Source organism: Anolis carolinensis, chromosome 3 (assembly GCF_035594765.1).
Source record: "Anolis carolinensis isolate JA03-04 chromosome 3, rAnoCar3.1.pri, whole genome shotgun sequence".
NCBI classification, from domain to species: Eukaryota; Metazoa; Chordata; class Lepidosauria; order Squamata; family Dactyloidae; genus Anolis; species Anolis carolinensis.
The window spans coordinates 16140939-16162969 of NC_085843.1; the positions used below are offsets into that span (position 1 = coordinate 16140939).

General features: G+C 39.2%; 1 protein-coding gene across 2 annotated transcripts in view; it reads right to left on the minus strand.

The window, feature by feature from the left end:
• nox4 (NADPH oxidase 4) overlaps positions 1–22031 on the minus strand; it is a 140780-nt gene that overhangs the window by 79756 nt on the left and 38993 nt on the right. For both annotated transcript variants that reach the window (XM_003219369.4, XM_062974522.1), the window contains exons 7-11: positions 21396–21468; positions 19310–19390; positions 6941–7163; positions 6269–6436; positions 3209–3271 (exon numbers count right to left, since the gene is read on the minus strand). In XM_003219369.4, the coding sequence (XP_003219417.2) occupies positions 3209–3271; positions 6269–6436; positions 6941–7163; positions 19310–19390; positions 21396–21468 (608 nt within the window). The remainder of the gene's footprint in view (positions 1–3208; positions 3272–6268; positions 6437–6940; positions 7164–19309; positions 19391–21395; positions 21469–22031) is intronic.

Genomic DNA, 22031 nt, shown 5'->3' on the forward strand with positions numbered 1-22031 from the left:
AGAAAAGATTACTAATGAGCTGAATATTTTTAATGAGCATACTTCTCCATTACATCTTAGGCATCAGGTCACATGCAGTAGTAGTGTACTATTGATATTTTCTGATCACAGGAGAATTGCCATTAGTGGATAGGGTCATGATAGGGGCAAGAGGAAAATGCAACAAGAGACAGGATCAGAGCCACATCATTAAATAGAAAAGAGGAAAAATAAAGAAAGTGCTAATACTGCAAAAGAATGGCCAAAGTTAGCTAAAGTCCTGCTAAATCTTACACAAATAGGACAAAGAGGGGTTGTATTGAGAGAAGGAAAATGAGAGATTTTAGGATTTTGCCTATATCCTCATAAATACAGCCCAAAGTCTAACATTATACTGAGGCAGGGACAAGAGGGGAGCAAAGGGACCATATTCTTTCAGCAAATAAGCAGCCCCAAGCAGAACAATGACCTAGAAAAATACAGGACATAGAAGTTGCAGATCATTGCTAAAGCAGGTCAGAATAGACTAGAAATTTCTCAAATTTTAAGCATCACACAAGTGTCATTTAAAAGCAAAACAACAACGAATTTTGACTCAAAGTAGCAGCTTGCAGTGCAATTACAACTCTCCAGGGCTCACCATAAATATAAAAAGCACATATTACAGCGACACATTTATGGGTTTTCCCAAATACTCCATCTTGGATCCTTACTACTGCAATGCAGTTGGTTGCACTGAAAAAAAAATAACTAACTAGCTTTGGAGACAGAATGCAAAGGATTCAGAAGCAGAGCCCAGAAGTAACAAGTTGTAAAAGAACAATAAACAGGAATTGTTTAATGAAGTATTTTGCAATTAAGTTTTGTCTGCAATAACAAAGACATAATTAAATTACACTAAAATTTTAACTTAGCAAACGTTAATAATACTTTGCTTGTAGCTTAGAATCATAAACTTTTAAAGTTGGAAAGAATCATGAAAGGATTATCTAGCCCAATCCTTAGACATGCAGGAATATACATTTACAACACTACTGAATGATGCTCTTCCAACCTCTGTTTAAAGATTTCCAAAGGTATGAAAACATACACAAACAGATAAAACATACATAGTTGTCTGAATTGTTGTACCATATTAAATGGGCTAAATGTGGGGTATGTCCTTCTAGTTTTCTTCTAAGGCAGTGGTTCTCAATCTGTGGGTCCCCAGGTGTTTTGGACTACAACTCCCAGAAATCCCATCCAGTTGACCAGCTGTTAGGATTTCTGGGAGTTGAAAGCCAAAACATCTGGGGACCCACAGGTTGAGAACCATTGTTCTAAGGAGACATGAATTGACAGATCCTAAAAATTTTCCTTTCCAATAATTCACAAGTACAAATAGGCAAGACAAAATGGATCTAGCTACCTGTGCCCAAAAACTCATCCATCCATCCTTTAGCAAAGCAGAATATTAAGCTAGAGCTGAATCGTATCTTTTCTCAGCTCAAAATAGTGCAGGTTAAATATTACTTATCCAAAATGCTTAGGGATCAGAAATGTTCTGTATTTCAGATTTTATGTCCCAGCTTTCGGAATACTTGCATATACATACAGAGATATCCTGAATATTGGGCTCAAATCTAAAATCTAATTGTTTTCGATACACCTAGCTGAGGGTGACTGTATACACATTTTAATCGTGCACATAAAACAAAGTTGTATACACTGAAATTTCAAAAAGCAAAAGTGTCAGTATACCAACATAGACCACTTTGAAATATTTCAGATTTTGGAATTTAGGAAAAAGGGGTGTGAACCTATACTGATAAGCAATACAGCAACAACTGAAGCTGTAGCAATTATAGTTATGCCTCAGCAAAAGAAAGCTGAACTGTTGATATGGGATACATCAAGTACACTTCTCTTTTAATAGTGCTTTTTCGGGTATAGTTATTTCTTATTAAATACTGGGGAAGAATGCATTATTTCCTTTTTGTTGCATGTCTTCAAAGTCATTTACAACTTCTGAAGATTATTTATTTATTTATTTATTTTCCCTAATTTCTATCCTGCCCTTCTCACCCGAAGGGACTCAGGGCGGCTCACAATCTGGCAAAAATTCAATGCCAATATACAATACAAGAAGATAAAACATAAGCAATTTAAACAATTGAATAATTTAACAAAATACAATAAATACATTTAAAACCATACAGTATAAAATCCTTGAACCAAGGCAATCCTATCACAGGACTTTCTTTGAAGGACATAAACTGAGGAAGTTTGCTATTGCTTTCCTCTAAAGTTGAGAAGGTATGACTAACCCAAGGCCATCAGCTGTTAAGATTTGAACCCTGGTTTCCCATAGTCCTCCAAAACCCAAACCACTGCACCAAACTGGCTCTGCTACCCCCCTTATGTTATCAAAAATAATCCAGCCAATTAATTCCACATAAAGTTTTGTATGTTTAGGACAGTAACATTTAAACCAAATGGGCTGAACCAGATAACATTGCTTAGAGCACTGAAACATTTTCCTTAAATTTCTCATTTTTTCCTGGAAAATCCACCCCAATAGTCAAAGGGGATGGCAACTGTAGTCTAAAATGTGAGGTGGCACCATCTTTGCAAAGGCTTTCTTGATGTTGCATTTGGAGCTTACAGTACAACCTCTCCAAGACTCAGCCCTCTATAATATGGAAATAACATGGACTACAGCAGTGGTTCCCAACCTGTGGGTCCCCAGATGTTTTTGGCCTACAACTCCCAGAAATCCAAGCCAGTTTACCAGCTGTTTGGATTTCTGGGAGTTGAAGGCCAAAAACATCTGGGGATCCCAGGTTGAGAATCACTATATAGGGTTGGTGCAATGAACAGTAAATTAACACCGAGATGGAGAAACTTGAGATCTTCCAATGTTTTGGACCTCACTTGTTCAAAGCCCCTATCTGCCAAGCTGATGGAAAGAGATTGCAGGTGCTGCAGTCTAAAACATTTAAAGGACTGAAATTTTCCTGTTTGCTATGTGAGTTTTGAACACCCAAGCACAGCATGAGCACATTATATAATTCTTATACCTTACTGGATTATATAACATAATTCTTATTCATAACTGGATACATGAATGAACCAATGATTTTGAGCCTGCCAGGGAAAAGAAGGGAATGCTCATTCATCACTTCTAAATGGAAAACAAAAATACAAAACCATTATACCCCCAAAATGCAGGATTTAATGATATCCTTACCAGTGTTAGAGTAAAGGGATGGCTTTCCACAGATGACACACCAGGACAGTGCAGAATGACATACTGAAAGAGACAAAGGGGAAAAATCAGAGAAAGGATGAAAAGGAAGCCTCTTTTTGGTACAAGTCTTAATTTGAAACCTTTTTCTCCATAGAAAGAGACAGAGAAAGTTTAAGACCCTTGTCTTGCAAACATTCATTCCATTTCTTCACTGTTTTTGGAATACAAACATTTACACCATGACAAAATGAGTTGACATTCAGGCAGGATCTACTTGATCCTATGAACCAAATCTTTCAGGAATAGACATAACACAGTGGTAGAGATATACATTTGCACCATCCCAGGTTCAATCTCAGACATCTTGATTTAAGGGATCACATATCTGATGGACATGAGAAAAGCCCCCCACAAAATGGTAACACATCCAGGCGTCCCCTGGGCAACATCTTTAAAGACAGCTGATTCTCTCACATCAGAAGCGACTTGCAGTATGTTCTCAATTCACTTCTGACACGATTAAAAAAAACATATCTGATGCTAAAGCATTCTCTGCATGGCATTCTGAGAAGGAATCAACAGTCTTGTATTCAAATTAACCAGATCTAGGGTTGGAACTGCAAAAGGTTTAGGACTGCACTTTCCACAATCCCTCACAGTTGGCTATGATAGTTAGGGTTGATGGAAGTTATAGGTTAAAAACATCAAGAGGGCCACATTTATCCACCATGGGCTGGATTTGACTTCACTTAAGGAAATTTCTTATGAAATCCTGCTCCAAGAGCTCTTCACGGTTGTTGCTGAAACATCCAATAGACAAAGGAGTAGTGGCACGCATGACTTTTAAGAACTAGAGCCAGCCTTCCATATCATGGATTCTTCATCCATGGATTCAACCATTCAAATCTTGAAAATATGTATTTTTCAATAAGCAAACCTTGATTTTGCTGTTTTATATAAAGGATACCATTTTATTATGCCATTGTATTTAATGGTCTACATTATCGGGAACCAACCCCCAACAGAAGCCAAGGGCCCACTGTATGTTTATTTGTATGAAAAATTGCAATAATGCATGGTAGCATCTCTCATTTTACTAGTGTCTCCCCTACAGTGTCTTTCTCTGCCTTGACACACAAGGTGTGATGCAGCGGAACTCAAATACTAACCTCTCAAAGCAGTAGAGGGATAATTTTAGACTATTTTAGACACCAGGACAACAGAGTGCTTTAGCTTAGCTAGGTCTGGAGGATCTCAACTTTTGGATGGAAACCACTGATTCTGGAGAAACTTCAGAAAATTGGGGTATTTTAAAAAAAGTTTTTTAGTATCTACCAGACACCATGGGCATTATCTGTGTTGGCCAAGAAATTCAGAGAATCAGGGATAAAACTATGGGTGGGGAGGAATTGGAGCAGAAATTCCGCTCAGGATTTTCTGCAATAACTTCAGTTGAGCATTTAGAGATACAGTAGAGTCTCACTTATCCAACATTCTGGATTATCCAACGCATTTTTGTAGTCAATGTTTTCAATGCATTGTGATATTTTGGTGCTAAACTCGTAAATACAGTAATTACTACATAGCATTACTGCGTACTGAACTACTTTTTCTGTCAAATTTGTTGTATAACATGATGTTTTGATGCTTAATTTGTAAAATCATAACCTAATTTGAAGTTTAATAGGTTTTTCCTTAATCTCTCCTTATTATCCAACATATTCGCTTATCCAAAATTCTACCGGCCCGTTTACGTTGGATAAGCGAGACTCTACTGTACATCCAAAGGGGAAAAAAAGGCAAAATGATGAAGGGAATGAAAATGAAGCAAATATAAAAGTTCCAGATGTGAACCATTTCCAATATTTCATTATCTGCAATGCTAGAAATTTGAGAACTGCAGGAAAATTTGATTTGGGTGGTCAGAACTCTTTGTTTGTCTTTCCACCTCCACTCCACATTTCTGCTTTTATTTGTTCACGTATTTATTTTTATCCCAAACTAAAATTATAGTTGCTTGCTCATGGCGTTTCAAGAACTATGATAAGTTACATACATGTATAAGCACAAAAGTGAGCCACGGAAGGCACTTTTACTCCTATTTTTAAGAGTCATACATCTTATCTTGTGAGTACTGTTGGTCCAGTACTGTTGAGGCTTACTGGAGTTTTGACAGGGATCCAGGTATCTGACCCACAAACAGTAGTACCCAAGAAGCAAAAAATTAGAAAAAGACTATAGGGCTATGACTTACATGTGGACCTGGCACAGGATTCAATTTGACCACTGTAGCAACTTAAAGATGCATCTACACTGGAGAATTAATGTGGTTTGACAGCACTCGAATTGCCATGACTCAATGCTATAGTTGTAGTTTTGAAAGGTCTTTAGCCATCTTTCCCAAATAGTGCTGGCGTGCCATCAAACTGCAACTCCCAGGATTTCACAGCATTGAGTAATGTCAAACTGCATTGAGTAAAGAGATGTCAAACTGCATTAATTCTACAGTGTAAATTCACCCCTAGTCTGATCCAGAACAAACTCTCTTGTTGTCTCTTTGGGAAACTTTACTTCACACTACAAGCTTAATTCCATACTCCATCACACCATGACATTATAAATATAAATGTTGTGTCAGTCTCATTTCTGAATTCACACCCATTTTCATCCCATCATGTTTGTGAGAGGAATTTTCCTGCATGGCAACTAGTGCTTTTTTTTTTTTTGCATGTTGTTATTTTTGTTTTTAAGTGCACGTTTTTTCTAGTGTATACATTTTGAGCACTGGTTTGGGTACATTGTGAAAATGTACATTTTGTTTTTAGTTGGGAACATTCTTGGAGTGTGTGTATGATTTTGCTCACATCCCTCCCAAAATGCCTTAGCAATTCGCTTGTCTCAAGTGATGCAAAATTCTCTGAAAAGACAGGGAGAATGCTTTATACTCTCATCCATTCGTATGGAAATTCAAACCCAGCCAATTTCCTTTTGACCCCTACGAGCTGCTTCCCATGTCTTTTGATTTGTAGTCATTGGAATATCATCCAAGTGTTAACTCACCTGTCCAGGTCTGGCTCTGAAGTCCTCCTTCATCATCCGTACCTCAAGGACATCACAAGCATGGCTGATCACTGCAGTGATTGTGACAGGTTTATTGCTGCTACAGATGTATCGGTACAGCCTTTCTGCGCAATACAAACACAATGGGCCAGAGATCCAAAGCCAAGTCTGAAATAAAATAGGGAAAGGAGAGAAAGAAGAGACAGCTATTATTAAAACCTTTGCAAACTTAGCATGCCTTTATTCAGTGGTTGCCAATAAGCAAACCTAAGAGTTTAACCCCTAGAATGGATTCATGTCACTTGTTTGTTGTCTTCTTTCCTTCCTCAGTCTGTAATTAGTCTGCAGTTAGTCTGAGTTTGTCTGCCCTCCACTCCTCCCTCCATGTCTGGTTGGATGGTAAGTTGTCAGGAATGTTTTGATTGTGTATCTGTGCATGTTAGAATAGGTTGGACTGGATGGCCCTGGGGGTCTCTTCCAACTCTATGATTCTGTGCTTGAATTGGAAATTGATAAGGTGCAGACCTGGTGCCCTGCATGGCTCCCAGATGTTTTGATATCCCTAATCCCTTCTGACCCTGAACAACACTGTTTAATGGCTAAAAGGAGTATATGGTTTCTATAATGGCACCATCAACTTGAGCACAATGCGGTATAGCTATTCATACAAACCTCTGGGAAATGGGCTTGGAATTTAGGCTCCTCTATACAGACAATGCTGCTTTTGAGAAGAGGCTCCATTTCCACTAAACGGCGAGGAAAAGGTTCCCAAGCATTTTCAGGGTGGGACTTCTCAAAGTCTCCTGCAAACTGACTCCCTTCTTGAATGGTCCTGTTAGGATTAAAGCACCCCGGGGGGTGCTCTTTTACGTTGGTTTGGTATTTCAGAACTCCCCTGTAGAAACAAAAAAACAAAAAACAAAGGGAATTTAAATTGAAAAGAAAACAGAAATAAAGAAACGTTCTGAACATTCCCCCTCAGAACAAGAGTTGATGAGCAATAAATTGTTCAAAATGCACATTTTTAATCACAGCAAGTTCTCTTTATCCAGCACCTCCTGTGCCTTCTGGATCTCTGAGACATTCCATTCCCATCGCACCATCTTCGTGTCCCGAAGATCATACTTCTTTGCATATTTTATTTATGTATTATTTAAATAAATTGTTATTTCTTCCTTTAAACATGAGGCAATGGCAGAAAGGTTTGTAATTGCTAGACATACTTTTAAAAGTTTTAAAAGAACTTCAAGATCTACTTCTCTTGGCCAGATGCAAGAGACAAACAAATATAAAGTAAATATAGCAGACCCTGAACTTTTGCAGGGATTAGGGGCACAAGACCTCACAAACATGGGAAAACCATACTTTTTAATGCAATTTTTTAATCTGAAAGAACACTACTCTTGGAATCTCTAAATCCTCCAAATTGAGTCAATGATCAACTTCTGATTTAAGTTGACCATGGAGTTACTCTGGAGGTCTCTATGGTCAACTTCTGGAGGTGAAACCATGGGGCCTCACAAAACAAGTCTTGGAGATTTAGGGATTCCTAGAAAGAACATATTAATAAAATCTATGAATGATCAAATCTGCAAAAGTTAAATGTGTGAGATTGACTGTACACTTAAAGTTAAAGAATTCTGGGGTTGAGTTTAGTTTTGGGAGCCAAAATCAAACAGAGCTCACAATTCTTTCCTACAAATCCATTTCTGATTATTCCAAGTGTTCTTTAATTTCAGAAAAATACACACTTGAACAATATTCACTAAGTTTCTGAAGAATCAATGAGGAGGGTCAAGGGCAAGTCATCCTTTCTCCAGTATTTCACAGCCTATGCAATTATTCACCAGAACAACCTGGATCTGTGGTCAGCTCATTAGTTGGCAGCATTGTGCAGCTAGGATTCTTCAATTAGCAAATAATAGTCCTTTCAGTTCAACATGTTGCTTTAAAGGCTTTCCATATTCACTCAAGCTCGAAACAACAGGGAAATGGTATTTGACAAAGACAGCATTTCTAACAGATTTATTGGTTGGTAATAAGGTATGGTCACCATGCCAGGAAGAGACAACATGATATTGTGGTTTGAGTGTTGAACTACAATTCTGGATACCAGGGTTCAAATATTTGCTCAGCTGTGAACATTCACTGGGTGATCCTAGGCAAGTCATACACTCTCAGCCCCAGAAAATCTGGTGATAGGTTCACTAAAAATCATCAATAACTTGAAGGCACATAACAACAACAACAACAAAAACAAACAAAGAAACAAACAAACAGTAAATATGTGAGGGGAAGTCATAGAGAGGAGGCAGCAAGCTTGTTTGTTGCTGCCCTGCAGACTAGAGTGTGGAAAAACAGCTTCAAACTACAGGAAAGGAGATTCCACCTGAACATTGGGAAGAACTTCCTCACTGTGAGAGCTGTTCAGCAGTGGAACTCTCTGCCCTGGAGTGTGGAGGCTCCTTCTTTGGATGCTTTTACACAGAGGCTGGATGGCCATCTGTCAGGGGTGCTTTGAATTAGATTTTCCTGCTTCTTGACAGAGGGCTGGACTAGGTCTCTTCCAACTCTATGATTCTATGAAACCATGCTTTGGTTATTTCCTGTTTCTTCAATAACTGAAGAACATAAGAAAGTTGAATCAAAGCAAGATATAACCAGTTCAACATTCTTGTCCATGTTCTGATCAACCAGATGCCCACCTGCAGGGCATGAGCACTGTGCTCTCTAAACTGAAGAAGAGAGCCATCCTGCCCTTGATAAGGGAAGAAATACAGTATATTCTGCTGGTAGCTTCATGGAGAGTGAAGCTACCAGCAGAAGACATCCAAGTGGACAGCCTGCATCTTGTGGCAGGGCATTTCGTGGTCTAACTCTGTGTGAATATTCATCTCTTTCAGCTTCAATGCTTGTGCTGGAACTAAAAAAAATGTAAAGGGAATTTTGCAGGGAAGGAATGGATTCAGAATGGGTTAAAATAGAATAGAGGATGGAAGAAAGAGTGAAGGAATGTAGATAGGTAAGGCTTACCAGAAGAGATGGGAAGGAGACATAATTGCACAGAAAGAATTGTTTTGCTTTGCTTTGGAAAAAAGAAAACACAGGAATTGTTTATAGAACGGAAGAGATGCAGAGATGCTGAAACTGAAAGGCCTTGAGAGGGAACAAGCAGATAGGGGAAAATAAAGTTTTGATTTCTTGGCTTGTAGATATGACTGTGTTTGCATCAATTGAGACTAAAAAACCGATGATCCAGAGACAGTCAAACGTGGCACTTTTCTTGACACTTATCATTGCTTGTGTTGATTGTAATGACCACCCCTTAATTACCCTGCAGAATTAAGACTATTAAATTTTAACCTTCTTGATTTCTAGTCTCTGAATTGGGAAATAAAAGGACTGGAGATAGTTGGGGGCACTGTGCATCAACAGATAGCCTCAATGGGTTTTAATTTTATGAGAGAAGGATGTTGCAAATGCATAGGGGATTTTGCAGTGATTATTGTAAGACATGCCTGACTGCATAGAATGATAGAATTGTAGAGTTAGAAGAGACCATAAGGACCATCCAGCCCAAGCTCATTCTGCCATACAGGAACACCCAATTAAAGCACTCCCAACAGATGGACATTCAGATGTTGTTTAAAAACATCAAAAGAAGGAGATACCCCACCCAAAACAATATTGGCCAAAAGCATTTTAGATAAAGGATACTCCGCCTGCACACTGTTTCATTAATCCAGCTGTTTTGGTTGAAGCTCATGTAGCATTCCCAGAATTGTGTATGTTAGTGAGCTTGATAATTAAGGTAAAATGGAAGAAAGTAAAGGAACTCTAAATTAACAGTACTGAACCTTTGGCTGCAATTACTGGGACTTTCTTTCATTTCCACATGTACCTTCCTCCACAGCTTAAGTCTTAGTTCAGTAATTCAGTTGTCAATTTGAGCAGATTGTGAACAGAGCTATATTATGAAGCTGTTGAGCACTCCCCCTGATTCTATTAATGTTATGGTTGGCAGGAGGCGTCAGAAAGAAAGGAAGTTCAATAAAGAAGAAATAACCAACTTCCATCAAAAAAGGAGGAGAGGGCACACTGTTCTTTACAGAAATAAAATTTCTGGGTGTCATGCTGTTTATTGGTTTCAGAGTTGCATTTATATTAAAATGGAGGGCCACCAATTTTGAGTTACAAGAAGAAAAAGAAACCCTATTTTAAAAACCAGTCCTTCCAAGAACTATACCAAAGGATTAAAAATAGTGAGGTTTGGAGGTGCAGTGTTAAACTCTTTGTTTCCCTCCCAATAATCTTCTCTCTCTCTTTCTCCCCAACCCCAACTCCCATTCTGAATATTTCATATAATACCTGTTCCAGTAACCATGTGCTAATGAAAAAAAAATTAAACATTTAGCTCTTGCATTTCTCTTTATGATGGGGTGAACATTAAAGTTGTATTGGATATTCTCCAAAAAGTAATATTTTACCTCTCAGCTTGCACACAAGGTTAAACCCTTGTGCCACTGGAACTGCTAACCTGAACTCTGGCCGTTCGAATCCACGAGACAGGTAAACTCCTGTCTGTCAAGCCCTAGCTCCTATCAACCTAGTGATTCGAAAAAATGCAAATGTGGGTAGATAAATAGGTACCGCTCCAGTGGGAAAAGACAAAGAGATACTTCAAGCAATTTTGCTGGCCACATGACCAGGAGGCAACAGCACAGGCTCCTTGGCTTAAAAATGGAGAAACTGCACCTCTCCGGAGCCAGAGATATGCACCGCCTCCAGAAGCCGGAAATGAAAGGAGAAACCCTTGCCTTTGTTTATATGTCTCATTGTATTTGACTGTAGGCATTGAATGTTTGTCTATGTAAATGCTGTAATCCGTTCTGAGTCCCCTAGGGGAAAGGGCGAAATATAAATAAAGTGTATTATTTTATTATGACACAGCAAACAAGATAGATCTGCTGGATTTCATATCACAAAATCACAAGTCAAACACAAGTGTATTATTATTATTATTATGTTGTTGTTGTTGTTCTTGTTCTTGTTGTTGTTTTTAGCTGCCTTTAGGTTGACCAGTTTATGGGATGTGGGGCCCCTTCTGATGCTATGAGTCCGTATAAATGCACTACAATATAAATGCACTGTATTATAAAGGGAGTTACATCATTTTGCTAGAACGTGGGTAGAGACGTTGACACTGAAATTGTTCAAGAATGTCCAAACCTTGATTCAATCATTGAGAATGAAGACTACAGTAAAAAAAAAGTCAGAAGGTGCCTAGAACTTGAAGGGGGAGCTATGAAAAAACTAAACAAGATCTTGAATTATAAAGATATATTGCTGGATACTAAAGTGAGGATTGTCTATTCTATTGTACACATTTCCCTGTTCTATGTGTGATTGTAAAAGCTGGTCAGTAAAAAGAGCAAATAAGCAAAATAAATAAATAAATGATCAACTCATTTGATACATGGAGAAGAATTAAGATACTGTGGATTACTAACAAGATCCCGGAACAAATTAAGACGGATTTTTTTCTACAAGCCAAGGTGGTGGAACTGAGGTTGCCCTACTTTGACAATTTCATGAAAAGACAAGAATCAATAGAAAAAGGCAATAATGCTTGGCAAGGCAGAGGGCAGTTGGAAAAGGAAAAGACTGCCTTCCAGATGGATAGATTCCATTGAGAAAGTCATGGCCTTGAGTCTGCAAGACCAGAGCAGGGTAGCTGAAGACTTAGCACCTAACATCTAGAAAATGATTTTACCCCCTCCAGTAAATAAGTGTGCTCTCATACTCATAGTGTTGGAAGAGTTCAATGTAGGAAGTTTAGCTGGAGCATTCCAAGCAGGCAGCTGTGCAGCCTTTTTTTTTGGACACATCCAGAAGAGGTTCCATCAATCCCCTTAAGTAATTGGGTTTTGCTGCCAAACTGCTCTTACCTTCAAGAATTTCCTTCTAACAGCCAGTCAAAACCTACCCTCCAATAACTTAAATCCATTAGATCCGGTCCTACCAGGAGAAAACAATCTGACTTTAAATATTTAAAGAGTGCAACTATGGGTACATCTACACTGTCAAACGAATGCAGTTTGACACCCTTTAACTACCCTGGCTCAATGTTATTTAATCATGGGATTTTTAGTTGCTAAGGCACCAAGCTCCCAGGATTCCACAGCATTGAATGATGACATTAAAGTAGGGTCAAACTGCATTAATCCTACTGTATAGATACACCTTAAGCCATCCCTCAATCTTCTTTTCACCAGGCTGAATATACCTGAATCGTTTACCCTTCGTTTCCTTCAGAAATAAATTTCGGATTTTATAGAAGTATATGAATGTTCATTAAGGATATTTTATGGGGAAAAACTGAAATAATAAAATGGATAATTGATTTTTGTTACAGAAAGTAATTAAGGCAATGGTACCAGAATAATAGATAATGGATGTGTTGAATTGTTAATTCTAATACTTAAACATTCAATACAGTAGCCTAGAAAACAGAAGTAATTATAACTATTAATTAAGGTTATTGGATAGTTATTGGAGCTAATCCTGCATTAACTTTCTGCAGAGCAAGTAGTAAATGTGGCAAGTTATATAAGTAGCTAGTATATTAATGAAATCTACAGAAGACAAAAAGAAGTATTTTTGCTAGTTATTTTATATGTGTGTGTGTGTACTACTGAAACTGATGGATTTCAAAAAGAAATGTATTTTGGTGAATGTTTTTAAACAGATGGAAGTCAGAATTGACATGAAGGCAAATTAATTGAGATGTAACTATAACAGCTGTGGAAAAAATAGGAAATTGTTTTTATTTCTTTTTTCTATTTCCCACTCTTTTAAATTTTCAGAGTTATTTTTACTGTATATAGAATATAGGTTTTCTTTATATATTTTTATCATGTACTATATAACTTTAATTTAAAATGTTCAAAATAAGGCATATATTCTACTTTTTGCTTGTTTCTGAACTTGGTCCAAATATTGTTCCTCTCACTCAGCATGACATTCCTTCTTTGAGGTCCCCATTGGGTTCCATGGATGAGAAAGAATTTAAACCCCCATCTACCACTATTCATTCTTGTTGTTTTCATAAACCTATGTAAATTCAAATACACAAATGCTTATATTTTTCTGGCCATTGTGAAGCTGAATTTTTGCTGTAGTTTGTAAGCCACTGTGAGTCCCCTTCCGGGTGGGGTATAAATATAGTAAATAAATAAATAAAATTAAAAAATCATTGCCTATCCAGGGGCCCACAAGTTTAAGTAATTAACATGGACCTAAATCTTACTGTTAATCCAACTACGTCTAAGCTATTGAAACCACTGCATTGGCCAAATGTTAACTAACTGATTACATGGGTCTACTCAAAGAACTGCTAGGATTTTGGCCATGGTGTTGCTCATACTTGGATGGCAAAACAAATTATAGAATCATAGAGTAGGAAGAGACCACAGAGGCCATCTAGTCTGACCCCCTGCCATGCAGGAACACACATTTTAAAGCATCTCTGACAGATGGCTTTTGCTTAAAAAACTTCCAGAGAACTGTTCTGTGGCAACATGTTCCACTGCCAAACATGGTATTTAACAAAAAACAAAAAAACCAATTTCTCAAGACTGGTAGAAGACCCTTCAGACTATTCTGAGCCCTGATCCACATGCCGCTGAAAATCCAGGAGCCAGGCTTCTGTCCTCAAAGTTGACCAGAGTTTCCTTGGATCCTCCTCCTTCCTTAAGTAAGGGCAGGATAGAGAGAAACATCAACTGGCATCAATAGATGGTACCAAACATTCCTTGAAATGCAAATTGTGACTATGAGAAATAGATTAACTCCTGGGTGTTGAAAGAACCTAGTGACTAAGGATGTCTAGAGAATTTTTATGTTTCACTGCAATGGCCTTGCTGTCTTCCAAACAACTGCAGCCTAGGTCTGGTCACTCTACCCATTTATCTGCATGGCATGCAGTCAAATAAGTGAATTACTGCGGATACAAAAATGCAGCAGAATTAATGGACTGACAGAAGCAGCTTTCTGTTCTTTCTCTCTGTAGCTTAACCTTCTTGCTTTGTCTCCTTCAGATCAGGAGGATTAAAAAGGGCTACAACCTGGATGCAGATTCTTGCATCCATTGTGGATATCACACTATAAGGGGGAGGTTGACAAACTGAAGGATGTTCAGAGGAAGGCAACCTGGATAGTGGTGAGTCTGAAACCTGGGCTATGATGAATGATTGAAAAATAAGCATGTTTACTCTGGAGAAAGGAAGATTAATGGGAGACATAAGAGCTGTGTTCAAATATTTGCAGGGCTGTGACACAGAAAGATGGAACAGGCGCGTTCTCTGTTGCTCCAGAGGGCAGAGCCAGAACCAGGGTGGAAAATGGCAAAGGAAGAAGGTTTTGTTTAAACATTGCGAGGCAAGAGCTGTTCTGCAGAGGAAAACTGTGTTTTTCCCCCACAGATGCTAGATGACCACCTGTCAGGAATTCTATATTGTAAATCCTGTATACAGTTGAGCTGTAGGTTGAATGAGAAAATCTCCAGGCTTAGCTATCTAAGGAATCACCGGTCAATCCACACGGTGATTTGTTGCTCGTATGCCTTCAGGTAATTTCTGACATATGTGGTAACCATATCATGGGGTTTTCTTGATGAGATTTGTTCAGAGGAGGGTTCCCTTTGTGATGCTGACTTGCTAAAGGTCACCCAGTGGGTTTCAATGGTTGAGCAGGGATCCAAACCCTGGTTTCTAGAGTTGTACTCCAAAGCTCAGACCACAATATAATGCTGACTCCCTGCTCCAAAGTGATATACAACACAGAAAAATGTTCAAACTATTAAAAACGGAGACAAACACTCTCTAAAACCATACAGTTAAGACTGCAAAGAACTTTCTACCTGGAAGCACAAAAGAGTGGAGACTGGCTAATTTCCTGTGGCAGGGGGTTCCACAGTCAGAGTTTCCATAGACAAAGCTCTATCGTGTGTACACAACAAGCTAGCCTCATGAGGTGCTGGGACATGGAACAGCAAGGACCTCAAGTTTCAGACTTTAATCTCTCTAAGAGTGAATCATTCTTACCCTGAAATACTTGAAAAGAAAATCTTTTCAGCCGCAAAAGCATATACCCAGGCTGAAAGGGACACCACACGGTGAATCATTCTATCAACGACCTGATCCTTTGCCAAGATATACAATCTATTATTGCACTGTTAGAAAGTCGCAAAGCACTTGACAGCAGCAGTAGTAGTGCTACATTAGTCACTTCTGTCACTTGTGTTATCTTAAGAGACTTTGTTTTAAAATGCCAAGAAACAAGAGCTCTATTTAGTGTTGGGCTGAAAACGCTCCCACAGTTTCATAGCCCTTCCATAGGCCACAAAAACAGAAAGGGGGAATTCTTACTTGGAGCATCATGGAGGCATTGCAAGCAAAGCGTTATGTTATATATAAAGTTGCTCTCTCATTGATTGCAGCACTTTAGCCAACTACCTATCCCCTATGTGCACTTTGCCCAATTGCCTTTATGACTTTTATCTTGGTGCTTAACTCATGTTTTATTATGGCCACCTTTAAAATTTTATTATGGTAACGTATGGATTTTATATCTGCATCTGTATTTTGTTATACTATATTTTTTATTGTAATTATTCGTGCTTGGCCCCATGTAAGTTGCCCCGAGTCCCTTCAGGGAGATGGAGGCAGGGTACAAAAATAAAGTAGTAGTAGTAGTAGTAGTAGTAGTAGTAGTTGTTGTTGTTATTATTATTATTATTATTTGAAACACAACAAGATGAGTCCACAGCAGACACTCTGCTGGCTGTTGTATTAGATCACACATCGGACACTTCCCAAGTGTCTGGGACTGTGTGACGTATCGGCGAATAATGCGTGCAAATCCCAGTAAGGTGGCCTTCTGCAGCTGGAAGGTGGTAATTCTGTCAGCGCCGATTGTGTTTAAGTGCAGGCCTAGGTCTTTAGGCACTGCACCCAGTGTGCCGATCACCACTGGGACCACATTATTATTATTATGTCTGAGAGTGGGATGTGCTGCCATGGACAGTCTCTGGAGTTTTTCACAGAGGGTAGATAGACATCTGTCAGGAGTGCTTTGGTTGTGTATTCCTACATGGCAGGGGGTTGGACTGGATGGTCCTTGGTGGCTCTTCCAGTTCTATGATTCTATGCATATCTGTATCCCCTAACCGGTATCTTGATGGCCACAACACATTGTATCTCATCATGCATTTGGGCCTGTTGTAGAAGAGTCTCTTTGCTAGTTCCCCTATGTAGCAAGATAACAGTAGCCCCTTGCTAAATATAACTGTTGTGGTATTTCCCAGTACTCTTTCCTGAAGATCTTAGTCCATTTAACAAAGGGCCCTTCTACACAGCCATATAATTCAGAATATCAAGGCAGATAATCCACAATATCTGCTTTGAACTGGGTTATTTGAGTCCACACTGCCAAAAACCAGTTCAAAGCAAGTAATTTGGGATTTTATACAGCTGTGTGGAAGAGGCCAAAGATCTAACTCAATTATAGCCATTGCCATAAGTTGCCTTGGAAGCTTTTGAACAAAAAAGTTATAACAAAATACAAATAAACTTCATATGGACCTGTTTTGTAAGCCTCTGTTGGACACTGACTTGATCACAGGAAAGTCAAATGAAAATATATCAAGGGCTTCCAAAACACAGCTTGTCTCATGACCTGGATGCTCATTGACTCATGCATTACTCAACCTGAATTGAATGAACTGCCATTATTGGGGGAAAATATTGTTATGAACTTGCCCTCTGCTCAAAGTTTACAACAGATTCATTAATTGCTCCCTGTCCCCGGCCTGATGTTTAAGGATCCATTCTCATTTAGCATTTCTGGTTGAGATCAAAGCCAAAACAGACGAATTCTTAGGCAGTGCTTTGCCCATCTGGCTCTTGTTGCAGCAATGACTCAACCATTAACTAGCTGTTTCTCCAGGCAGAGCAAACTGGCAAAACACTACTAAAGCAAATGGTAAAAGAATGATTAAAACCAGCTGAGGACATGGTCTCATAAGGTTCTAAAGTAAGATCAACTAGTGCTTTGTCATCAATTGAGCACATGTAGTTAAAACGTGATCTGGTTGGCCATTGTTGGCACACCTTGAAAGATGAATCCAACCCATATTTGATGTGTGTATGTGCCTTCAAATCAAGAAAATACCTTAACTTTCACAGTTTGATCATATAATACTAAGAGGTAGTATTCCTTATTCCACATTTGCTGGGGTAGGTCCACAGGACCCCCATGAATGTGGAAAACCGTGAATAGAGAAATTGCAGCTATTTCACCTGAAAGAACATCCCTCTAGGAAATTCTAGGTCTTCTAGCATGACTCTGTGGCCAAATTCCACTAGAAGCTGACTACAGAATTTGCATTGGACAACCTAGAGATTATGTCTAGTAAACTCTCTAAAAATCTATAGCTCCTCCAGCAAGAAATTGATCATAGAGTCACAACGGAGAACATAGAGAGTCCTAGAAAGAACTGTTTAAATCAAATCCATAAATAATTACATCCACAAAATTCAATCCACAAATTTGGAGGGGAAACTATATAACCCATTAAATTTCCATTGTTCAAAATCTGAAATGGCAGAACCCATAGTAACACTAGGGATCACTGTTATGTTCCATCTTCAGAAGGCCTAAAAACAAGCTGCAAAAACACTAAAAGGGCCATGACTCTTAAAGTACTGAAACAGCAGTTCAGAAATCCAGATTTAAGTTTCCACTAAATTCTCTTGGAGACTTTGAGTCAGCCAGTGTTTCAGGAATACCAACCTCAATAAGTTGTTGTAAGGATAAAATGGGGAGGAGGACAATGGTTGTATGATACGTGGTCCTGAGCCCACTAGAGATAAATGGGGGAAATATATGGTCCTTGTGGCTATTTTGTGCATATCATGGGTTCTCATACACCCCAAAATTTAGAATTTATTTTTAAAAACAGTTTTTATCAGGGATAGTACATAAGTACCATAAAATCTCCTGGTGCGTACTATAAGCCATTATGGCACATTTTCAGGCATAACTGGACAGCATTTTTAGATCTGGGACCAGGCTGTGGTGCAGGCTGGTGAGCAGCCAGCTGCAATAAATCACTCTGACCAAGAGGTCACGAGTTCAAGGCCAGCCTGTGGCGGGGTGAACACCTGACAATTAAAAATAAAAAATAGCCCATGCTCATTGCTGACCTAGCAACCCGAAAGATAGTTGCATCTATCAAGTAGGAAATTAAGGTACCACTATAAAGTGGAGAGGCTAATTTAACTAATTTACGACTCCATAAAAATCATCCAACCACCGTTGGAATGAGGAAGTGCCGTCGCAGTGGATGATGAAGCAGCTGCTCCCCCTGTGGCCAGAATCGAACATCCCCTCAGGAGAAGGTTAAATTGCCTCTGCGTATGTCTCTGTCTTTGTTCTATGTGTATATGGCACTGAATGTTTGCCTTATATGTATACAATGTGATCCGCCCTGAGTCCCCTTCGGGGTGAGAAGGGCGGAATATAAATACTGTAAATAAATAAATAAATAAATAAATAAATAAATAAATCTGCATAAAAGGTATTTTTTATCCAACAAAAAGTGATGTCTAGAATTTTGGACTTTCAAATCTGGGAAGAGGAGGGCAATTAAATATGAAACGCTCCAATGTGGCCTTCCATCCCTAGCAATTGACCAACCCCATTCTACTTCAAGCTTAACTGGTAGTCTACAATCAGCAATACATCCGGTGTCCTTGAAATCAATATGTGCACACCTATTCAGTCCAAGAGTAATTCAAATGGACCTTGAAGTGGCTTATCACATTTGAAGCACCTCGCGAACCACACAGCTCAACTGAATTATTGTTTTGTCTGCATTGCCCTGCCCTCAATCTCACCCATCACATCAACTGCTTTTCTTCCATTTCTAACAGAACATGTTTTGAAGGCTGTGCTTAATCAAGAGAGTCTATGACTTACCCAGAAACATGCAACATCAGCAGCAAGTAGAAGACAAAGAAGAGGTTGTGGGTATACCAAAAGATGTCATAATTTGAAACCCTGGAAAGAATAAAGAACTAATAAATACCAGACAATCAAAGAGTTCCACAGTTTTGTAAGTGACCGCTGCTGAGTGGGTCATATTTTTAGTAGCTGCTCAGACTAAATCTGGGATCAATTTAGGTTTTTTTTAAGAGTTGCCTGCAAGCATGCATATATTTTGTTTATTCCCACAGTATGTTGTGCAAAACATTGGCGTGCCCTGGGTTTGCCGAGGACTGTGAGAGAAGGCAAAACTGAGGAAATAAGTAAACAGCAACAAAGAAGACAGTGGTGGTGACAGGATTCTGGGAGTTTAAGTCTAAAATAAAGTAAGTAATTCATGCTCTTAGCATGAGATTAGGAGAATATGCTTCCACATTGCACTCAGAAGATATATGAAACTAGAGTTCTGTTCTAAACTCTGTATATTTAGCATAAGTTTCACTCCTCTAAAGGGCATAAACACCCTAAAAGCAGTATATTTCAGAGGACAAACCTGGCACAACCATCTCTGAGAATTCCTTACCTAAGAAATTCCTATGAAATCATGAGGTTGCCATAAACCAACAGGTGACTTGAAGGGACTATTCGCTTTCCAGAAACTGAGACTCAATAGCAAACATTCCACCACCTTCCCACCATTCAGATGTGTGGCATGGCAACTCCTATCATCCTCAGTCAGCATACCCCACTAACTCTAGACCAGGGGTTCTCATACGTTTTCAGCTGCTGAGCCCTCATGGAGCTCCAATAAAGGCCATCCAACCCAACACCCTTCTGCCATGCAGTAAAAGCACAAACAAAACACTCCCAAAAGATGGCCATCCAACCTTTGTGGTAGTAGTAGTAGTAATAATAAATAAATAAATAAATAAATTGCAAAGACTCTGGCACAAGCCAGTAAAGGTGGTCCCAGTGGTGATCGGCACACTGGGTGCAGTGCCTAAAGACCTTCACCAGCACTTAAAAACAATCAGCGCTGACAAAATTACCATTTGTCAGCTGCAAAAGGCCACCCTACTTGGATCTGCATGCATTATTTGCCAATACATCACATAGTTCTAGACACTTGGGAAGTTTCCAATACAATAGTCAGCATAGCGATCTTGCTTGCTATGTACTAATGTTGTTGTTTATCAAATCATCATAATTATCATCATCAAACCCTTGTGCCGGGGGGGGGGGGGGGGGGCTACTGCCTTGCAGGTTGAATTGATGACCTGTAGGTTTGAAGCCAACCCAGAGGGAGTGCTCCCTCTGTCAGCTCCAGCTCGATGCCAGGACATAAGAGAAGCTTCCCACAACGATGGCAAAACATCAAAAACATTTGGGTGTCCCCTGGGCAATATCCTTGCAGACAGCCAATTCTCTCACACCAGAAGTGACTTGCAGTTTCTCAAGTCGCTCCTAACATGAAAAAAGGGCAATCCCAGGGGCCATCCACTCCAACCCTCTTTTGCCATGCATGAAAAACATAATCAAAGTGCCCCCAACAGATGGTCACCCAGCCTTTGCAATAATAATAATAATAATAATAATAATAATAATAATAATAATAACAACAACAACAACAACAACAATAGCAGAAACTCCCAGGGTTTCTGATATTATTCAACTCCTTTCCACCATACAGAAAAAGCACAATCTAAGTACCCTCTGAGTGGTGGGAGGGAAATAGGGTTTTGTAAGCAAAGAAGGGGAGGAAAGATCTGAGGAAGAGTCTGGGCAACGAGGGAGGTGTGGGTTAAGGGGTCTGTGCCCCAGGAGGAGGATGCTGCTGTTTTGGCAGTTCCAAAGTTTAATTTCCCTGCATGTATCAGGGGGATAAAAGAGGAAGAGATAAGAAGCAGTATGGTGCCATGGAGCACCTCACTATTACTCGCAGAGTCCCAAGGGCTCCACGGAGCACTATTTGAGAACCCCTGCTCTAGACAGCAAAGCCAATGGTCATGTACTCCCAATGAATCCTATGTTTTTGGAGGGTATGAACCAGCCTTATACAGAGTAGCACGTTAAATCTTACCGAATGGCATAAGTAGAAGCTGTAGACATCAAGAATAACACCAGCACCATAAGGACTCCAGTTAATCCAGGAACTGGAATGGAAAAGAAAATGTCGATAGTTAGTTAGTTAGCCAATCCCTCGTTGTCTGAGTATTTTGGCCTTCCAAGTGTAGTGTCTTGGTGGTGGGTAAATAGGTGATAGTATAAACTGAGTGATTGGAAAAGTACACACTAACAGATACACACACAAACACACACAATGAGTGGGATCCAGACTTTGTCATTTTAGAATAAATAGTCTGAAATCACTAACACGTACATCAAGACCAAATTATGTGGATATACCAATGGATGATAATCAGAAAAGCTGCTTTTTCCTAGATTTAAACCTATGAATATAAACAACCAATGCTGAGTTGTATTTATAGCCCTGCTGATTCAGAGTCAGTAAACATGACACCATACAATACTGATATAGGAGAGATGCATACTATCACATTAACTGATTTTCACTTTTCTCAAGAAATCCAGAGGACCACCATGTCCCACCATGGCCACCATTTCAGACCAAAAAGGACACTCCCAGTTACCATTTATGTTTTCTAGTGTTTTGGGTTGGGGGACACTTTGGACCAATATTCTATTTGATTTAGAA